The following is a 22,170-nucleotide window of genomic DNA, read 5'->3' as shown; positions in this document are numbered from 1 at the left end:
GAAGCATATTCGACTGAATCTAAAAGGTAGGGAGAAAGTTAAGGACATTTTCCATGTCTGGACTGTTCTCTCCTTTTCCTTGCCCTAGAAGTAAGATTGGATTCTAGAAGGCTTTCCAATGTCTGCTCAGCCTGGGTCGATCACTGTTTTAAAGATTGATTCTTGATTCTGAGAGGCTTTCTAATTGTACCAACAAAAAAAAGGCTCTCTAATGGCTGCTCGGCCGGGGTGGATCACCGTTTCAAAGACACTGATTCATTGGGAAGGATTACTGTTTCAATTATTCATTTCAGCCATGCAGAAAGCGAAGCAATTTCAAGTCTGCTGTCTGCAGATCTTGCATCCAGTCCTTTCTTCCGGTGTATGTTTTGATCATGACTCATGAAGTTCACAGGCTGGAGCTGTAACCTTGTAGGAAGGTCATGATAAGTAGTTCGAAATGCTCAAACTTCAACCTATCTTCATGCCTCACCCTGTCTCCATGTCAGAACTTACGGTGTCATGCTAGCTACCCAAAAACAGCCATGCAAATCACAATGTAATTATGGTAATGAAGGATTTCTTTAGAACTTATTTGATTCGCGGAAAAAAAATATTCACTGAAAAGTAGTTTTTGTATGTTTGGTTGACCATGAAAAAGTGGCACACTATAGAATGATATAGTTGGTTGATTATCTACTTTTAAAAAAAATTATTTAAAATACTTGTTATGCCTGAAAAGAATTGGACTTTCTTATCTTCATAAAATATGGAAATCTTATTCCTATAAGAAAGCTATTTTTTCATTTCTATTGTTCGAAAACTCTTACCAAACATGAGGCATTTCTCTATTTTTTTATTAATCACATTTTTTCTCTTCTTCCGGCAAACCAAATGAGTCATTAGTGATATTAAGAGGGTGTGTGCTTGGAAAATCTCTCCCAATCCAGAAGGCTAGCAATTGTAGACAAAAGACCAACTGATCAACTAGTGAAAGAGAGTTTTTGGCGAGAGCATTCGAGTTTAGATGGTTCTAGATGTAAGCTGATTGGTGCTACAAGGATCGATTATAATACAAAAAACCATCATTGCAATTGGCTTGCAAGTATGTTAATTTATGATATTTTAAAATTCCCATTAATGCTAAACTAGGCTTGCAAATGGGTGGTGGTTCCCAGGTCACAATGCTAAACTCAAGTCTATTTCAAACAGCTTGATAAGGCATCTGCCACTTCAAGTTTTGGAGAGGGTCAGATGTACACAACTTTATCCATACATATGGTGAGGTTGTTTCTATGTTTCCAACCTGTGGCACTCAGATTATAGTAAAGCAACTTTACCATTGCACTTGACTGCCCTCATAAATAATTACATTCTAAAATTATAATATACTTCCTTAATATTTAGCTTTATTGAGCTAAGCTTGATCAAATTAGATTGTTTAAAAGCTTGGTCTGAATTTATTTTTTTGGAAAAAAGAAAAACTTTGGTTCGAAATCAATGTGCAATCTACAAACTAGCTAGGTTCGGGCTTGAACGAATCATGTCCAAATTGATCTTGATTTGAGCTTCAACTATGCTCAAGCTACTCAAAAGATTTGACAGCCCTAGATTCGAGCTTCGAGTACGGGTCAAATCTAAGTTAGGCCTAGAACGCTTTAATCTAGGTTTATCCGACTCACTTAAACTGCTTTTCACGCATCCCTTGCATTTTATGGCTGAGATGAGAAGCCCCTTATTCTGTTTTCATCTGACACCATGTAAGGTCCGTAGTCTATTCATAAGCCACTAATAGACATGCATGTTTTTAGAGTATCCAACACAATATGTTGACAAAAAATAAAAAAGAAAAAATTCTACAAGCATCCATATTGTTAGGTCCAGTCACCAAATCAAGGACATGGGTCATGTACAAATGCATGCGCTCGCAGGGTTCAATGAATAGAAACAGTATTTTTTGCTGTTTTGATCCACATAAATGTAAGTTGAAAGACAACAATTAGGGAAAACTTAACCAAATTAAGAATATAGGGATGCATGAACTCATCATTCTTCTACAAATTGTGGCTGATCAGCCACACCACTTATTTTTACTCTTATAGCATCCACTCCAACTTTAAACTATCATAGACAAAATTCTCAAAACTGCCACAAACTCCAATAAGATCCATCTCTGACCACCACCTTAATAGTCATCAGACCACCCCCATGTTCATATCATGCGTCCATGTCTAGCTGTACAAAATTTTTACCAGTGGCCATAAAACATCCCAACCGGTTATCGATCATCAATTGGGATGGTTGACCGGTTCAAACACCGAATGTCAAGTCTACGGCGCGTGTAGGTTGAAGGGGTCACATTCATATATCTAGGTATATCACTCCTTACCATTATATATGTTTTTATTGAGTCTAAGCAGCTGAAGGTACTATCTATATTGCTGACGAGTTAAACGATTTTTTCACCTCCTTACAGTTGTTCTCCTTTAGTCTCTACTAATCACATAACATACATCTCTCCCCTCTTGGGCTTAATTAAAATATATGTTCATTCTTCTTGTCTTGCAGGTTACTTGCACACTCCTATCAAAGAGTAAAAGATTTTCTACTGTACGAGCTATTTTCATAACCATAGATTTAAAAAATTTTAATGCATAATCAAATGCATTAAAATATATTTAAAAGCTCTAAAATGATAAGATATATTCGATTGTTTGAAAATGGTTTTAAAAAAACTGAAGTTTTGGGGGGTAAAAAAATTGCTAGCTGCTTGGACAATAAGAAAAAAAAAATGATATAGAAACAGTAATCCGCTCAATTTTATCTGGCCCTTCATGGTAACCAAGAAGGTGAGAATGCTGAGGAGCAAGTTGGGTGTCGAGCGGGACAAGGATGCAGCTCGGCTATTTTGCGAGCACCACCTTGTGTACGTAGTTCCTCTGATGAGGCCCTCTCAATACATCGTATAGGAGGGTCTCTTGGTGTGGACGTTAGGGCTGGAAGTGGGCTCGGGCCGGCCCGAAGCCCATCGGGCCGGGCCGCCCGCGGGCCGGGCTATGGGCTAGGCTCAATATAGTTCGGGCCGGGCTCGGGCTGAATGATTAAGCCCATATCTATTTCGGGCCGGGCTCGGGTATATCATGGGCCCGGCCAAGTCAGAGCCCACCTCCAGCCCGAATCGCGGGCCCGTCTGCCGCCCGGCCCAAACCCGAATCCCCTAAATCACCCGAATCGACATCGCGGGCAGCAGCTATTTTTAGCAGAGGCGGAGCGGTCTGAGCGATAGGGTTTCTTCGGGCGTCGAGCAGTGGCCGGTGGAGGCGGAGCGGGCTCTGGGGCGTCGAGCAGTGGCCGGTGGAGGCGACGAGGCGACGAGCACTGAAGCTAGGGTTTCTTCGGTCATCGTCGACCGTCCAAGATCTTCATCTCTTCGACGGTCCGTCGTGGTGAAGAGGAGTCCCGACCACCCTATCATCGGCGAGGTACGATTACCTTCGTTTTGGTTAGGATTTGCAGAAGCGCAGAGTGGACGAGCGGCGAAGGCGTGGAGCTAGGGTTTCCTTGCTTTTTCTTGTCAGCTCGTCGCCGGTCGCCAGCCATCGTCGTCGACCGTCCAAGCTCGGCGAAGCGGGGAAACCCTAGATCTGAGGGCTCTTCGACCGTCCATCGCAATCTTCCGTTATCTTTATTTGTTTTGGGATTTGGCATTTAGTCCGCTCATGCAAGCTTCACTTGAATTTCTATCAATTTTGATTCTTTGAATGTCAGTTTTTGCCATTTGGTTTTGGTAGTTTGGACCTTCGGTACTTCCAAGCTAGCATCACCAAGAAAATTCACTCAAAATTGTTTACTCTGGATATTATACATTGTTAGTGGCTATTGCTGACATGAAAACAATGGGAAATATTCTCAAATTAGCTTATAAACAAATGGCAAGCCCATGGATGTATGCCTATGTTAAATTTTTGGTTCTTTTCCTTGCAATATTTTCTGGATATGGTGCAAATTGTTTTGTATTTCTGTTGCATTTTAACGGTTACTGTATACGGTATAACATTCTACATCTTCAGGCTACAAACGAGCCGGCCCAAACGGGCCGGCCCAGGTTAGGGCCCAACTGGGCCGGCCCAAATGGGCTCGGGCCGGGCTCGGGCCGGGCTCCTTAAAAATTTTTCGGACCCCGGCCCGGCCCGAAGCCCGGAAAAAAAATTCGGGCCGGGCTTAGGTAGGGGTTTGGCCCGACCCGGCCCGGCCCACTTCCAGCCCTAGTGGACGTGCCCCATCTGAAAGTTTCTAAAAGTATCGATGAAACCTACTCAACGGATAAATAGAGAGCATAGTTTTAGAATCCTACTGAACATTATGCTTCATAGAATCAAAAAATAAGTTTAATTCAGCAAGTTTAATTAATAAAAGTATAAAAACTATTAAATAGAGGTCATTGTTTAGTATGACAATGAAAGACTTGAGCTGGCCAATGCAATGGTGTGGGTGCATTGCTAAGAATTTATCCAGGCAATGGCCCTTTTTATAAAAAACTATCGAACAGACTGCCTCAAAAGATAAAACTTTATTAAATTGATCGTGATTGTTGACAGCGTTTATCAAATTATACCTGATAATGGCCCTAGTGAAATTCATAAAGAGAGTCGTATAGAATAGAAAGGCAAAGTGAACTCAAACCTGATAATGGCCCAGGACATTCATAAAGAGAGTCATGTAAAAATAGAAAGGCAAAGTGAACTCAAACCATATGTTTCAGATAAAGGAGTATTAAATATCCATAAAGAATGAAATATTTACAGTTGTTTCACAAATATAACTAGTTGAGGTATGTACAATGAACTGTGAAAGAACAATCAAGGGTTGAACATTTTACATCTTTGGGATCTCCAGGAGCTCTGTGAAAGCTTTGGAGTATCGGAGTTTTCCAAACAATAAGCAATGAGTGTCAATACTGGGCGCTCTATGAAGGACCTTGAAACAGCTTCTCTTCAGAGACCCTGACAAGGCAAGGTAATGGATACTCCGCAGAATGCCAAATCCCTCCGGTATCACATCTTCCCCAAATAATTACAGCAAAGTTTCATATTACCTTTGATATTACACGGCAGGATGACCAAAAGGCTGCAGAGGCGGCTTTAAGCATTGCTGGATTCTGGCATATGCTGTAAAGAGGAACAACAGGATAGATGCAGCAATTAGGAAACTACAATATAGTAAATCTAAAATGGTCATTAGTCAATGCAACAAACAGGAGCTTTTCAACATATGATGCAGTGAAGGACATAACTCTTGCTGTCTTAATATATTTGTAAAAGAAAAAGGATGCAGGAGTGGGCTACAATATGTGTCACATTTCATATCTGGGTACAAATTATAACTTGAAGCTTGCTTTGGGATTGGAGGTCATCTGTCCTCCAATCCAAAATTTCAAGACAGCATAAATCACTGGTTAAATGAATTTGATTAGATCTACTTGAAGAGACCAATTCTGAGTGACATCCTAAATCAGTAGCCCCTTACAGCATACAATTCTAGCTATCTCTACCATCTGCATACAGGAAATCCCTCAGGTATCATGGCCGAGTACCCAAATACCCCTCTAAGGTAAACATTTGGCAGTTCAAATTTGTTCATAAAACAACAAATGAATATACTCATAAAGGAGTTCAAGTACATACATGACCAGCCGCCATGAATTTGCATATATCTAGTAATAAAATACCATTACAGGTAAAAACAATTATCCTGTTACAAATGACCACTGAGGTTTCATGCTTCTTATTTTTCAGCAGCTGCTTCGTACTAGGATTTTAGGACGGGTTCTAATGACTCCTAAAACAAATGTTTTCACAGTTATGAGATGAAACAACACTAATTTGAAAAAAGAAAAGAACACATGCAAACTTCTTTGTTTCCCAAAATCAGAACAGCAGAAAAGAAATGCTATAGAGTGTATTATTGTGACTGCAGTACAGTCCATAAACCAATATGTTTGGTTGATTAGACCCGTGAGTAACACATAAATAGAAATTAAATCTGCTGCATAATATGGTTTGAAGATTAAAATCTAATAAAAGAACTTTCTTACACTTAAGGCTATGAGTTCAAGTCAAATGAAAATGAAGCACATGACTGTTCTAACTCTGGAAAATAATTCGTCATTTATACAATTATAAATTTACAGAAAAAATGATGTAAATCAAAGCAAAACAGTGATTTACAATTTTATTCAAAAGGATTATGCAGACAACTTACCCAATAGCAGTTGCACTCCAGGAAGCCAGATTATAAATAACTTTGCCTCCATCCCATGCCTTCTGAAGTCTACTTTTCTTCTTTTTCACAGAGAATGTCTTGCTGAGGGCTGGACAAATTGAAATGAAATAGGCATGTCAAACATCAGACACTTCTTCAATAATAAATATTCACTTTGATGCAACAATGGCTCATAGCAACAACTTATATGTTAAAACTTTTATCCTTAGGTAACAGAACTCGCCTTCTTGAATTTGATTGGGAGTTAATTCCTGCAAAATGAAACTGCAAACTATAAAATATCATGCATTTACATCACTGTAATATATCAAATAAAAGGGATGCCATCATAAGCCTAAGATGCCAAAGTAGCACCAATAGAGCAATATAAGGTAGCTAATATAAGGCATCATTAGTAGATCTAAATGCAGTATGAACTCCAAAAGGAACATTGTTAAGATGTGCAAAGAATCTCCTACTTTAAATCAGAACTGAAGCAATAACTTGTAGCACTTTATAAAACTGGTAATTTAACAATCAAAATTGGGCATCCTCAACATTTAAACACAGAAAACCGAAGCTTTATAAAGATATAATGTGGAACAAACTTGTCCGCAGAGACAAGTTCTGTGTCAGAATGCAAGGTCTTATTCAAAAGAAAGAGAGATGGTGGCATGTGTTTGGTAGAGTCCAGTACTTTCCTCCTCCAAAAGTGAACTTCAAATTTTGAGTGGGTAAACGGGAATGCATAAGCAAAAATCATGGATATCCAAGGCTTGGTAGTTCGAAAAATCCCCTCTTTGATAAATGTATTTGGAAATCTGGAAAGTTCGTTATAAGTGAGGGAGGATGGTAGCTTGTAATTGGTAAGATTATTTATATATAACAAACTAAACTGAACCACTTTTATGTAAAAGATGATTTGAAACTCCAAAAAATTAAACAAAATGATGAGACTACAGAGTGCAATGATTACTATCAACTCTATTGTCAACTTTTGCAGTAAAAGAAGGGGAGGGGGGCGCAGGGTATTTTCTTGTGTGGTTTGGGTCAGGATGCACTTTGGCTAGTTACAATGGATTGAACTAGAGAACTTGAAGATAAAAGAGAAAAACAAAATGAGATGGATATTTAGAGATAAGTGAGGACTAGGATTAAAGTGCCAACCATGCTGATCATTGGTCGGCACATACCATGTCTGTGCATGCCTGCCAGTTTGTGCCAATCACAGGCATGCATAGCAAGTACCACCCTGTGCCAGGCCGGCACATATCGATGCACAGGACTTAAAACACTGGGGAAGGGTTGCACATGATTTAGTCATGCAAATGAAGGTAAATGTGCCATTTGTCATCAAGGAGACAACATAATTGAGTACTTACTGAGAAAAGATTCCAGGGAAGGGGCATCTAACGCAAAAGAAGACTTCTCCCTTCTTGACATACTTAGATATACTTATATGCAATATGCTCAGTATCATGCAGTGCCTTGAAAAGAAGAAAAATAAGTAAAATAAAACATAATTTAATCATTACATGATCATCAGGCACTATATGCAAATAATTCAAGTAATAACAGAAAGCCTTAAATTGGATAGACTAACTTTTCATTCATCTCATGCAGACAATTCTAGGTCATAATAAGAACACCTAAATTTTCATAAAAGCAAATGAGGACAGAATGATATTTTCTTTTCTTAACTGAAAACAAATTGACTCAATTTTAGAAAGTAGAATGAATACAAAAAATTAAGATTTTTAAGTACTTGCCTTAAAGTTTGGATGCTTTGGCATCAAACTGATGAAATATGGGATGCAGAAACTAACATGGAAACAGTCCACAGCCTCTTTGGTAAAATTAAAACTTTTAATCAAAAGTAAAAGGAGCTATGTGATTTCCCTTAATTATCCGCATTCCTCCTAATGAATGTATAGACAAACATAAGACATAATAGGACAACAAATCCAGAAATTTTATCAAGGAAAACAGCTCTTAGTAAATTGTTAGTTAAGAAATGCAATCAATGCCTATAATTTGCCCAACAAAGAATGTTGAGCATTTCCTCTTTTTTTCCTCTTCCATTGAACAGTAAAAAGCAGGTGATCAGAGACTGATTTAAGGTACAAGAGTTGGATAAAAAATAAAAAATTTGGAAATAATGACTAAAAAAATTCCATCGCTCCTATAGATTGGTTCTCCACGGACGGCATATTGTTTTATGAGGATTCTTAGTGCTTCGCAACACAAATTCAGCATCTCCTAACATGTGGAGATGATAACTAAATAGTTCAGAAGTTGAATTCCACAAATAAGAGGCGCATGCATCACAGGAGAGTGCAGAATTGGGTTGACAGTAAAGAGAGAAAGATGGATTAAAGAAGAAGAACATATGAGATGATATAATCCATCCTCCATCATGGTTTAGAACCTATTTATACCCCCCCCCCTCTTTTTCTCAAAGTTCCCGCGGAAAAGTCATGCTTTTTTTTGCTAGCATAAGGTTATGATTTTTAAACTACCCTAGGCGACTCTCAATGACCACCACACTAAGATTTTGACTACTTTAAATAACTGTTCAAACACATTGACCATGATTCTTGGCTATTCACACCTACAATATGTACTTGTTGATGATTACAATGGCTCAAAAACACTTAACAGAACCACACATCTAGCGACTTCCAAAATGAGACATACATGCCACACTCGATGACTACTCGCATTTATCATTGTTCCCTCCATAAGACTACACGCATCTTTAGCAGTCTTGATTTAAGCATTGATATGCATCTTTTTTAGCACCATGAGCCTACCGTTTCTGGGACTGTATCAATTCTTTCTCCAAGTCAACAAAAAATGTGTACACGAATAATCTTCTCTTCTTTCTAATCTTTCCATAATTGCATAAGCAACAAGTCTAGAATCTGTAGACAGCAAGCCCTTATACTGCAAAGCCAAAGTGTTCATCCTAACCAATCTTGGACTTCATTTTACCATTGACTAACAAGTTGTTTGCACCATTTAATAACCTACCCTTGAGGCTTTCCCAACAACATCAGCCACATAACAAGTTTGAATTCAAAGAAACAACATATCATAATTGTGATAATAGCATAATTTTCATATAATAGCAATTTGATTTCTGCTGTACGTGCACGAATTGGAAAAACTGAGACCAGACCACCACTTCTCTTTTTCCTACGCATATATGTTATGTGTGGGCTACCAAAAACCCCTAAATTATGTCCTGCAGACCTGCATGTCTGTCTCTTCCTTCTGCATGGAGGGGCACACATGCACACGTCTACATGGACTGCAAAAACTCCTACCTCAACCCATACTTGTCTCTGTGTGACTATGCTATGAAAATCCCAAATTTACATTCTTGTGTTTATCTGCTACCAAACTTCCTAGTTGGCCAGCATGCACGTGATCGTTTATGCACATTCGATTGTCTAGGCAACCAAATAACCTACTTTATACTTGCTTATGTATGTGCGTTGGGGTGTATGGATGTGGATGTGCATGGAATACTCAATTCTGCAATTCACAAAGCATCATATAATTTATATCTCTAGCATTATTATCAACTTCCGTGTCTTTCTAAAAAAAGGAGATCTTATTCATTGTCGATAAGGTAAATTTTTACGGGCTGTTTTGGGTGCTTCTTTTTTTTTTTGACCTTAGAAATAATGAACAAAATGAGCTATTTTTAGTGCTACTGTAAGACAACCTCCTACACATGTGCTGGATGGGTTTGTGAATCTGCCAGTGCTATTTGAATTTGCGTAAAGCTCCAGTGCATAATGTTTTATCTTTTATAATTGGTAACTTCAAGTTATCCCTATTTCCAAGTTATCACTAGGTAATTATTTCTCGTTATCACTAAATTCCACGTAGCATGAACAACTACCTCATCTGCCACCTATATAAAGGCATAAATCAGCTTAACAATTGCATAAACAACTATCTCATCTGCCATCTAGTTTGTGATAGCATGGGTGATTGTATTAGTGTAATGTAGTCTCACTTAAACTTTTATCAAATAAGACAACACATGATTACCCATTCCACAGCTCCAACCAACATCAAGTCCATTTGAATCAGCAAAGACCACCTTGCAAGGCTAAATGTTCCTAGGTGACCAATAGCGAAGTAGTAAGAATTGATCCATACCGAAAAAAGACAAGCAAGATTAGGGGTTTGAATTATGGAATATAAAGTTGTTGCAGGTGGAAAGTCGCAGGGTATGGTATATTGATAGATTATTCATTAAAAGAGTACGGTAAAAAGTAGCAAGCTCAGCCAAGAGGGTACCAAAGGAAAAGCATGACATACTTTAGTTTGTTTCAGTGATAATAGGCATGCAGCCGTGAAGCAAGCAATCCCCTCCACTATGTCCTCTTGCCTGACAAGAACATAACCATCTGGATCTGATCCATCATCCCCACCAATGTGCTTATCTTCCCACAAATCTGTCGTGCTAACCATAGCCCAAGATGCATTCTCATCTGTTAGCACATTTACACATTCCAGTCAGCTATTGCAAGTGATGTTAGGCTAGAAACAGAGAATAAAAACAATGTGTAACATAAATAAAGTTCGCTGCCACATCAGTCAGTATTCAGTAAATCTTGCATGGCTAGATAAGACAAAGGTCTGCTTCAGTTAGAAAGCTACACAATAAAAAGGAATGATTCATCAAACTTTATGCATACCAGACATATTGTGAGGAACTGACTTGTCGTTGCTCCCAAGCTTTTCAAGAAAGTCAGATGATTCAACTTTAGACTTGAGAAGATCACACAGCTGCATAACAAACATGGTGCTTCAACTTTCTATAATGGAGACTTAGCAGTAAGCTATAGTCTTCTTTATGATGATTTAACAATCAGGAAAACAAATCCTTGTACTGGATGCATAATGACAGCAATAAGCAGATAGTTTCCCTAGTCTTTTTCCTAATACTTTATGTTGACTTTAAGGTTTCATTTAACAGTTCTCAAGATAATATCTGGTTCCTAAAACTCTGATACCATCAATCTCCTTAGCATGCAAAAAATGCATAATATAACAAATTAACAATCAATATTTAAATCACAAAAATCGACTGCCGCCTGAAACCTGTGCGAAGTTGAGAGGAAGCAACAAATCCTTCCCAAATTGCTAGCTATACAAAATAAAGAAACAAGAGGGATCAAGAAAATAAAAAATTATAAAGATTGTACAATAACCTCATTGTCTTTCTTAATGGATATACACAAGGTTTGCCATACCGATCGGTACCGTACCAGTCCGACATTTAGTATGCCGAGCTGTACCATAACAAACCGCATACCAACACTGTAATAGGATGGTCCCAGTACGCGGTCCAGTACCAAGATGGTGAACCTTGGATATACAAGAGCCCATATCCCTTTTTAATAGTGAGAAATTGGCAATGACTCAACAAAATAATTGCTGAGATATTTTTAAGGAATGCTTCTTACACCTTGTTTTGCAAATGTAATCCTTTTCCTATGTAGGCAATCCAAGAATTTTATCATTTCATTTGAAGATAAAAACATACATAACCTTAGGTTCTTACTCTGATAAGCATTACCTCCATAAGCAAATTATATCCACACCAATCAAGTTGTTTCAAAAAGTAGAACCAGACCCATCATTTACCATCCATCCCAAAACTACTCACTTTGGCATCCGCAAAATCATGTTGGTAGCTTTTCGACAGAATACTCTCCTCAAGTGGAAATGCTCGACCATAACTTACTCAATTTTCCTAAACACAACAACCTCACATATTCCTCTTATGTCACATGATATATCTCCAAAACCACCAAGGTATTGACAATAGCCAATATATTCTACTCATCTCTTCCTTCAAGCATCTATCCCTTAATTCCTTTGTCTATAGTCATAGAATAAAGTAATGTGCCATCGCAGCCCTAGCGGCCCAAAATGTACCTTGTTGGCAAGACACATGCATGGTATATAGGTACATAACCCATATTCTACATATTGCTCTATGTTGTTTTACATCTATCCGTGCTAGTCCAACATAAACTGATGTAGGCTAATACATGCTGGCACAGTACCATTTTGTTTGTCATGAGTTGTGGCAGGTGGCTGCACGTGACCAACATGGCATGGCATGGTAGTATCATGCCAGCTCATGATTGGCACTAATACTTCATATCAAGGGTGTTGGTGAGATGAGCAGATGTTGCTATAGATTACTGCAAAAGAAGGGCAGACCAAGGAAGAAAGTTCGTTAGAGAGCTCCCAACAAGATTATGAGATTTTTAAGCAGGTGTGGCATTCTAGGTAGCGGATTCTGACTATCAAGGTCTTCCCTTTTAAATTAGGGCTTCATTATAGAGCTTATAGGATAAGAAACACGTGGCCGGTGAAGTGAAGGAGGCTATCTATGCCAAATGATATCAATATTATTAATATCTCAAATTTATCGGGCTCGCATTTGGAGGAATAGATAGTTGATTATCCTTTATTCATATATTTATAATTTTTCTAACTCATCAGACAGAAAAATGCGCAAGCCACACCTTTGCAGGTTCCTGCGTGTTCTTTCCAGCTGCCAGGAAGGAGATGAATAGGTAACCTCATTTGAAAGGGAGGGGTTGCAAGCTGAATGTTAGCAACTCACAGAAATTAAAGGACCATACTAGGTAATCGATTTTTTTTGTCCCATATAATATCTTCTCATAGCATTACCTCAAACATTTGACAATTCTGAAAAAATTCACTCTCATGTCTTTTACAGCAAAAAAGAATAATTAAATAATTAAACAATCACAGCAATTCAACTGCCTCTTAAATCCATCGTGCTGGTGAGAGATAGCAAAACCAAATCCTTCTCCAATCACCTCCCAAAAATGTACCAAAAAAAATCACCTCCCAGGAAAAGAAGGAATTTTTTTACCCAACAAAGATAAATAATACAATTCACAGAAACCGATCTCGCTAACACAACATAATGAATTAGACGCTTATGCCCCAATTGAAAGCTCCACCCCATCAATTGTAAACCAAAATTATGAAATCCAGAACAAATAACACCTAAAAACATAAGAAACTAATAGAGCCTCAAACCTAATCTCAAGCAGAAGAATTCCCTCCTTACCTCATCGAGCTCCTGATCAACGGTAGAAAGCGAGCGCGGCGTCGAACCCTCCCCCTCCCCCGCCGCCGCATCCCTGGCGGGATCCGTGTCGAGGTCGGCGTCCTGGAGCAAATCGAGGGCCCGCCGGCACTGCTCCAGCACCGCCTCCAGTGTCCTCCGCCGCACCTGCACCTGCTCCTCCCCGCCAACGGGGCCAGGGGACGGCCCCCCCGCCCCCGCCCCCGCCGCCATGATGCCCTAACCCTAAGGAAAGAAGAGCCCTAAAGAATGAAAAGAAGAGGAGGAGAATGGATTGATAATTTGGCCGCCTCCGTGGTGGAAGTAATCGTTCTTCTTTCGTCTCTCTTTCTCCCCCGCTTCCACTTCAAATTTTTGTTGTCTTCTTGTATTTTTATTATTATATGATGTTGAGCCGCGGCGGTGAAGATTTCGTCGGCCCGGACATAAATTGCCGCCTGCTCCTTGCACCGTTCACACAGAACTATTCGATGCGGTTCGGCTGATGATTATTATAAATATCGATTGGGCTTGGTTTGACAAATCCTAACCAAATCTCAAGTTGGACTGGATTAGGGTTGAATTTAAACCTAGTCGGAACTCAGCCCTAACCTAATCAGGCTAATCTGCACCAGGCTCAACCTATACCAGCGTAACATAGAAATAGATAAGTAAAAACATATATATTTTTGATTCATATTTATGTTATATAAATTATTTATATATTTTATATAATTATATTTTTAATCTGCTAAATTATGTGCAAGTGTAGTATAGAAATTAACAAATGGCTAAGGTCTTGATGTAACAAATACTGGTCAAATAAAAACATTCCAAACCTTTTTTACAATTTAAAATTCTTATTCACCCCAAGTTAGTTCGATTAACATGATCCAACCCAGCGCAACCTAAATTTAGCTTAAGATTCAAGTTGAGTTTGGTTAGAGATATCCTAAACTAAGTCTAGATTAGGTTGGATTATAGTTAGGAGATATAAAGGTAAGGTTTTAGTAAAGTTTGCTCTCAACCCGGCCTAACATTTTTGAGTTGCAATTTATATAAAAAACTAGCTTCGATGATGGGTTTAAAAACTTTTTTATTGAAATTTTGTTATGTTAGATCCATTTTATTGATTGCTATCATATACAAGTTTGGAAAAATCAACAGATATTTCGACACAATAACTTTAAAAATCTAACCAAAATGAAGTCGAAAATGTAAGAGTCATTTGGCATAGCATTTATTTCTTGTTTTCTACTTTTAAAAATAAAAGCACAAAAATCAAAATAAAGAACTTATTTAATACTATTGTTTCTATTGTTTGAAAAGCTATTTCCATTATTTCTAAAAAATAAAGGTAAGAATTTTTTTCTTTTAGTATTTTTAAAAATAAAAATCTATTTTTTTACTATTACCATCAGTACTTCCATCGCTGCCACCACTGGCTGCTTTACAATTGTTGTAATTGTCATCTGCACTATTATTGTTGTCTCTATCTCTAGCACAACGTGATCACCATCACCGCCGCCACCAAGCAGGTTGTCTTTTTGCTTTGAAAATAATTAACAATCGTTATTTCTAATTTTTGGAAAGAGCGAGAGAAAAATTCGATAAGAAAAAAAAAAAAAGACAATAGTAGTTCCGAGAGGCGCATGTTGAAATTTTCATGAGACCAAATAAACTCACCATCAATATTGTGCATTAGTTATATTTCATCAACCCTCTCATAAAGGGAAAGAGAAGCATAAATTTACATGCACATTCAGAGGATACTATTTTGCTACCTTATGAGAAGACACTACATTATTTGTAACGACTAGAAGTGAGTTAATTTATCGTAATCTTTCCTTAATTGATGTCTAAGGGGCGTTCTTTTTGTTTTAATTTTGTTTTGAAGGGACATTCAACATTCATTGGTTCTTATCATGGATACATATACATAATGCATACATAAATAATTCAAATGTTACTACATATGTGAATAACATGTGTACCTATATATAATTTGACATATACATATATGGGTACATTTTCTTTCCCAACTTTTCATGCATGTGAGATAGCTATCCAACTTCTGATTCACATTGAAAATGATGCATCTCTCCAACAACAAAGGATCAGTGGCCTTCAAGTTAAATGAGAACTGTACACAAATGTATGTCATATTGTCTACTCATCTACTAATTTTTGGCTCATCCGTTTCTTCTTCAACAGGTTAAAATGACCACTTTTGTGCAATTGATAGAATCTACAAGAATGTCCATTTGTTTAAGAAACTTAAGCTGTGGACTTTTCTTCCAAGGAGGAGCTGATTCGTGATGTTTTAAGCCATTGTAGCAGGGCTTTGATTTCCATCCAAACCTTGCAAAAAGTCCAACGATACTGCAAAGGATTATATGGATGGCTACACTTAAAAAAATTGAACTCAAATGCGAGAACTTCTCCATTGCCATTTTCTTTCCCTCTGCCATCTATAATCTCATTGAGGTGAAACTACCATGATGAAATGCTATAAAATATATGCTCGGTGCCAGGTGACGAGGTTGGACAAGTTCCATGTATTATTTCGGTAGCTTAACGTTTAGGCCAAGGAGGACAGAGACATGGATCTCTTTTATTTATAGAAGGCAGCAGTTTCGACCCGCCTAAAGTGATGCGGACATGGAGAAAGTTTCGTGCTGAGGCTTCATACGAAAACTGAAACGTATCACGTTACTAGATGTTAGATATCTCCAGAGCAAGATATCTATCTAAAACTACAAGGCTAGATAATAATGGACTTGCTTAAATGGCATTACCCATGGATGGAATAAAATACCAGCCTGTGGCCCCAAGTTTCTCCTCGTCAAGTTGGATTGGAAACATAACTATACCTGTTTGGAGCCCATCTGGTGTCCTTCCTGGACTTCTGAAAATAAAGGTAGAAATCATAAGCAATATCAAATGAACCCTCTTTTTAATCTAAAACTAGACCATACGATTCATGCTGCTCCATCTTCAGCCCAAGCTCTGTGCCCTATGGGGGTGAGTGCAAGCCCATGGACTAATTGGCCCATCCTAGCTTCCTTCTCCAGGCTAATGATTTTGGGCAGCAACGGCTTCATCGTGCCCACCAGCCACTATCTTATAAAGCATAATGTAAAGACTGATCGACATGAAATGGCCGGGCTCCATTGCTTCTTGATGCTTCGGAATGAGAATGATGTAGATTTCCTTTCATGCATTTGAAATCGAAGCCGTACTGAACTAGCATAGCTATGTGCGGGAACAATGTAACTGTGCACAAGAACTAGTATATCTAGTATGCTAATTATCGAAGCACGTGTGTTAGAGTCATTTAGAACAATCTCCCAGCCCTGAATATTCTGCTCTATTTTGGGTTTTGTGGGAAACAAAATTGTAGTCTCCTACCTTTAGTGTCAAAAAAGTGCAAGGATCCTACCTCTAGTGTCACAAATAAGCTTCCTCCACCTCCATTTAACGCCAACCTCCTAATGCTGCATGTGAGTTGGAGTCTCGTTGAATTTTACCTAAATGCTGGATAAATAACAATACAATTTGTTGTACTTCGTTGTACTTGCATCAGCATGCTCTCATCCCATTTTGATTACTTTGTTGACTTGGCTCTTTTTTTTTTTTTTGTTGACTTGGCTCTTCTATGATTATTTTCTCAACATCATGAGGTCAGCTCCAAGAGATCAGAGACAAAGCCGACCTTCCCTCTCTAGCAACGGGAAGGGTCGTGCTAGCTTCTCTTTCTTCCAAGAGATCTCAAATATCTTCAATAAATACTTCTCCCACGCAATGAAACTATCCCTATCTTCTCTGCCGGCTTGGCATCTGGTTATTGTTCCATATCTAGAGGTCACTCCAGTATATGAGCCCAATTGGCATCTATCTGGAGACTTTCGTGGCTCCTTTTTTTATTATATGAATGAAGATACTGTACTTACAAGTTACTAAAATATTCGAGCCTGCTGGCCAAGGACTGCTGCAAAAAAATCACCACCATGAAGTCCACTACCTCTTTTTTTTTTCATTGTCTGGTAGAAAGCCCTGTAGTAACAGCAGCAGCACAAGAAAGATAGAGAGTGATTTGGAGAGGGAAAAGTACTTTTGAGAGGAGAGAGAGAGAGAGAGGAGAGGTATTGAGGTATATTATTGCAACACGCTATGTATCTATACCAAAGGAGCTGAAAAAATTGGGGCCTTTGGATCTATAAAATTTATCTGAAAATAATTAGTATTTTTATTGACACTTTATATTATACAAAATATATCCAGAGGTAAATTTGGAACAGTAATTACTAAATAATTTTTTTACAATAAGTTTCCAACTAATATTTATTTCGATGATGATTACTCTACATAACTCCAAATAGATTCAAACTTTTGTAAACTAGCTCTTTCACTAAACATGTATTTCCACCACCCCAAATATATATTGGTGCTCGGTATGCGCATGCAAGTGCTATACAAGAACATCAGATCTACAAGTTTTCACGTAATCCCCGTCATGTGAAAGTTGGTGAATGGCTTAGCGAAAGGGTGACGGAAAAATGAATGGGTTAGTGATATAAGAGTAGTCTGAGACCTTGTCATGTGACCCAGTGCCCCAAGCTGGAATCCTATGAACCAGTACCTGACACGTGCCTCATTTTAAATCAAGAACGGTACGGCTGCCCGTCGGCACCGGACCGGATGAGCCGGCACCCTAAATATCACAACGCCAGCCACCGAATAATCTTCGGTCGGCCACCTACCGCCCCACCTTCCGTGCGCACCACTCCTTCTGACACAAGGCTGGGCCACACAAGCCCCAATCACATTCTCGCACGTGCCTGGCATGCGCGCCATCAACCATCACATAAAAAAAAAAAAACACGGATTTCGCAAGTAATAAAATATTTAGATATTAATTAACTAAAAAAGGTAACGAACAGCTGGGCTCTCACTGTCTTCTGTTGTACCCCGAGATCACGGGAATCACATTGATATAATAGAAAATTTTGAATATAGTATAAAAACCCAATTTATTCGGGGAGATAATTTTATCGCCATCATCCACCGATATCCACCGCCCGATTGACATCAGACGGCGATCAGAAATCCTTGAGGAGCTTGCGGACCTGCTCGAGCGTGACGAAGAGGACCACCGTGAACGGCCCCTGGCGGGAGACGGTGGGGATGAAGCCCTTGTAGAGCGCCATCGGCCCCTCCGCCCTCACCGTCTTCAGCGCGCAGTCGAGGGCTCCGGCGTACGGCGGCGACGCCCCCTTCTCCACCTTCATGTTCATCACCCTCGTCTTCACCACGTCCACCGGGTTCGACGCCATCGCCGCCACCAGTCCGGCGGCGAAGCTCGCCGTCACGTGCGTCCCCAGCCCGTCCTGCATGATCCGACGTGCCAGGATCGCCTCCTTCGCTTGGTCGTACGTCGCCAGCTGCGACGCCGTCACGATCATCGCCCGGTTCACCGTCAGCGCGGAACCCCGCCACAGGCTCACCAACCCCTCGCTCCTCACCATCCGCCCGATCGCGTCCACCACGCTCTTGTAGTTCCGCCGCTCCGCGGCCGGGAGCCGGCCGTCGGCCTGCATCCGGACCATGGCCACGTCGGCGGGGTTCCCGACCGCGGCGCCGATCCCGCCGGCGATGAGGCCGGCGGCGATCTTGCGGTGGATCGGGAGCGCGCTGCCGTCGCCGGTGGGGGACCACTTCTTCTTGATGATGTCGTAGAGGCCCATGCGGGTGGTGGAGTAGAGAGTCTGGCGGAGGACGGTGGCGGAGACGCCGGAAAACAGGGCGGAGGGACCGTCGGAGCGGAGGATCTGGGCGCCGACGGCGAGAGGGCCGGGGCGCGGCGGCGTCGGGAGAGTGACGGTGGCGGTTGTGGGGAAGGCGAGAGCGGGGCGGAGGGTGGAGACCGCGGGGCTCAGCGACTCCCCCTGGAGCTGCATTCGGACCTTGATGAGGTCGAGCGGGTGGGTGGAGCAGCCGGCGACGATGGAGGCTATGCCGCCCTCAACGAATCCTTTCACACCCATCTCGAGGTAGTAAATTAAAAAATAATTGGAAATCAGAAGGACAGCTTTGGCTTAGAGGCTTTATAGACCCGGGGGAAGAGAGAAGAAAGGAGAGATAGAAGTGGGGTTTGGGTAGGATTCCTTTTTCCTATTCCTGTTGCCAATAGGAGTTTGGGTTCATCTCACTGGAGACCAGGAGATGGGAATGGAGGGAGAAGGCTATCGAGGAGGAGTGTGGAACGCTGGTTCTCTGAGACATATGACGGGATCTAATTTTATGTGTTGAACGGCGAGTTGGGAGAAGGGAGGGGAGGAGGCTTTTATAGATGGATTCCAATACAAGAGGGCAAGTGGGAAACGGAAAGGAGGAGGAAATAGCGCAGTGAGAAGGGGAGGGGGTGGTCGTGCCTGGTGACGGTAGGATTCTGTTGCCCTTTCTAACCTTTTGTTTCTATTTCGCTCCTCTGTCGCTCTAGAACGCGGGGAGGCGACCGGTTCTTGCTTGACCTTGACGCGGGGCTTCGGATGCCCTCGTTCGGGTTTGGAATATTTTTACGGCCTCCTGTGGCCACTCGTCGAGGCGTGCCGCGACTAGTGGCACGTGCACTACTTTTCAACGTGCGCCCCCAACTACTGTGCGTCTGGTGTTTGATGTTGTGTCGTAGTGTGATTGGGTGGCTTTTGTGGTCCGTCGTCGTGAACAAGAATCGAGTGGCTGCGGTGTAAACGGAGAAATTATCAGGTGGACCACCTAATAATTTCTCTTATAAACGTGGTGGGTCCCGGGTTAGAAATAGTCTCGACCGTGATTAATGGTGGATGAATTTTTTTTTCGCTGGTGATCGAGGGTCGTCCATTCGGTGCGGTGCACCCGAGGGGGTCCGGAATCACCGAATCGTGGAGAGAGTGGCCGCCTTTGTCGCGATCAACCGCGAGTTCAACGCGAGGGGGGGGTCACGCGACGGAAGGGGGGAGAAGAAGGGAACGCCGCGGCGTGGAAGCTTCTGGCCCGCCGGTTCGCATCCTCCTTCCGTATGAGCTTGGGCTGGGTTAAAAGGTACAACGCGCGTGATAAGACTTCCGTGGAACCACCTTCGGCGGACCATTCGAGTCCGCGCTTACATCGTGCGTGGGTCCACCGCCATGTCGGCCTGCGCCGTGAGAAAGCCGTTTGACAGCATGGCAACATAAGCGCTCCTTAAACTCCAGCATAAGCAGTCCACGTGTCAGAGTCAGAACAGCAAGTGGATCCCAGCTGCAGATCCAACCGGAACAATTATGACATGACCTTTAACAAATTCCAGTTGGCTTCTGGTTGTAGGATTTTGACCTAAACCCGTTTCTTCACGGCTCGGGCACTAAGCCAGCCCAACTTGATCTGAAATTGACAGATACTGATCTAGGTTCTTGGACGATCAAATTAGTTCAAAAATTTGAATCCAATCCTCCGAGTGGAACCCTAGCCCGTGCCTACCCAACATTTTGAACCTGATTTGAGCCTAATCGAAATACATAATTTGCATGCAGATACAAGGACAGCACAGATTTGTTGGGGTATCAGAAGAGCCTGCAACTAGGTTGAAGTTCATGTTTGGATAAGCAAACAAATTTACTAAGGGAGAGGTATGGGGTTCTTAAAGGAGATGTATGGGATTCTCGATCAGAGCCGTCCATGACAGCCATCTTTCTCAAAATCTGTTCGTCTCATGCATTACATAGAGCCCTCTAAATCATAGCCCCATCACATTATACACAGGCCATCATGTTTGAGACGAGCCCTCTAAGTTACAGCCATCACAATATACACCAGCTATCATGTTTGAGACCAGACCAGTTCAACTCCAACCTGGAGAGCATCCAAACTATGAGGGATTGGAGCCTCACTATGAACTTTGTTGCAGCTTTAAGGTATGTTTGGTGCACCACCAAAATCGAAATTAAATAGAATGAAAATCAAAATGGCCATATTCACTAACCCATTTAATTGTAACTAAAATCGAAAAATTAATTAAATATAGAGGCATTTTCTAAAAATCAATTAAAGAGAGTACTTTTAGAAAATCTATATTTTTAAGTATATCGAGTGGAATGGAATTTGAATGCCAGAAGAACAACCGAGATTCAATACAAATATCTCTAGCTCCATTATCCCCTTGGTCAAACGCCTGAAGACATGGACCACCAAGCCCCTCATGATCCATTTTCTCTGCCGCCGCGTTAAACCTCAAATTTCCTTCCAGGGGCGCCAAACCAATGGTTCTCACTATAGAACCTGTTACCAAGCCTCCGCCTTGAGCGGAACTTCTGCACCATTCTAGCTATCTCTATGATGATCCCAGTGAATCAGATAAGCTGTTAGTGAGTTGTTGTAACACACCTCGATACGAGGAACCACTTCCGTAAACTGTTATGTGGATCTCCTTGTAAATATATCTCTTGAAAAACACTGATAAGTGGGAGAGTTCTTTCAGTAAAACTACTGTTCATCTCTTCTATATGGTATCAGAGCTGTTTCCTATCTCCATGGAGTTTTTTTTCTGATCCAAGCTTGCACCATGGCTGACTCCTCTTCTCATATCTCCCCGTCGGTACAGCCGTCTTCCTTTTCTCTCACTGAAAATTCTCTAGTTGCCATCAATGCCTCTACTCAAATAACTGCTCGTCTTACCCCGAATAATTTTTCCTCTTGGAGTGCTCAGTTTGAGTCGCTACTTCATGGCTATAATCTCTATGGTTATGTCGATGGTACTCTTCTGTTTTCCTCTG

The 22,170-nt window shown here is 40.8% G+C and overlaps 2 protein-coding genes across 5 annotated transcripts; both read right to left on the bottom strand.

Annotated features, from left to right (window-relative positions):
• Positions 1-4,717: 4,717 nt before the first annotated feature.
• Positions 4,718-13,868, bottom strand: LOC103722302. 4 transcript variants are annotated; one of them, XR_005515129.1, is made up of 7 exons: positions 13,382-13,868; positions 10,959-11,049; positions 10,579-10,751; positions 6,485-6,525; positions 6,241-6,349; positions 5,075-5,147; positions 4,719-4,982 (listed from the first exon to the last, which is right to left on the bottom strand). XR_005515129.1 is itself a non-coding variant. In XM_039134201.1 (7 exons), the coding sequence occupies exons 1-7, from the start codon at positions 13,610-13,612 to the stop codon at positions 4,974-4,976; spliced, it is 714 nt and encodes a 237-aa protein (XP_038990129.1). In that variant the 5' UTR covers positions 13,613-13,866; the 3' UTR covers positions 4,719-4,973. The 4 variants fall into 4 exon arrangements, 2 of the variants coding, with proteins under 2 accessions (XP_038990128.1, XP_038990129.1); XM_039134201.1 differs by having other exon boundaries at positions 6,485-6,512; positions 13,382-13,866; XR_005515128.1 differs by having other exon boundaries at positions 4,718-5,147.
• A 4,398-nt stretch (positions 13,869-18,266) lies between these two features.
• On the bottom strand, positions 18,267-19,800 carry LOC103722297 (mitochondrial uncoupling protein 5). Its single transcript, XM_008812799.4, has one exon. It carries the CDS (start codon positions 19,423-19,425, stop codon positions 18,481-18,483), a length of 945 nt encoding a protein of 314 aa, XP_008811021.2. The 5' UTR covers positions 19,426-19,800; the 3' UTR covers positions 18,267-18,480.
• Positions 19,801-22,170: the final 2,370 nt, after the last annotated feature.

This window comes from Phoenix dactylifera, chromosome 15 (genome assembly GCF_009389715.1).
Source record: "Phoenix dactylifera cultivar Barhee BC4 chromosome 15, palm_55x_up_171113_PBpolish2nd_filt_p, whole genome shotgun sequence".
NCBI classification, from domain to species: Eukaryota; Viridiplantae; Streptophyta; class Magnoliopsida; order Arecales; family Arecaceae; genus Phoenix; species Phoenix dactylifera.
Note: the sequence above shows the minus strand (reverse complement) of the source record. Positions and strands in the feature narration are given on the sequence as shown.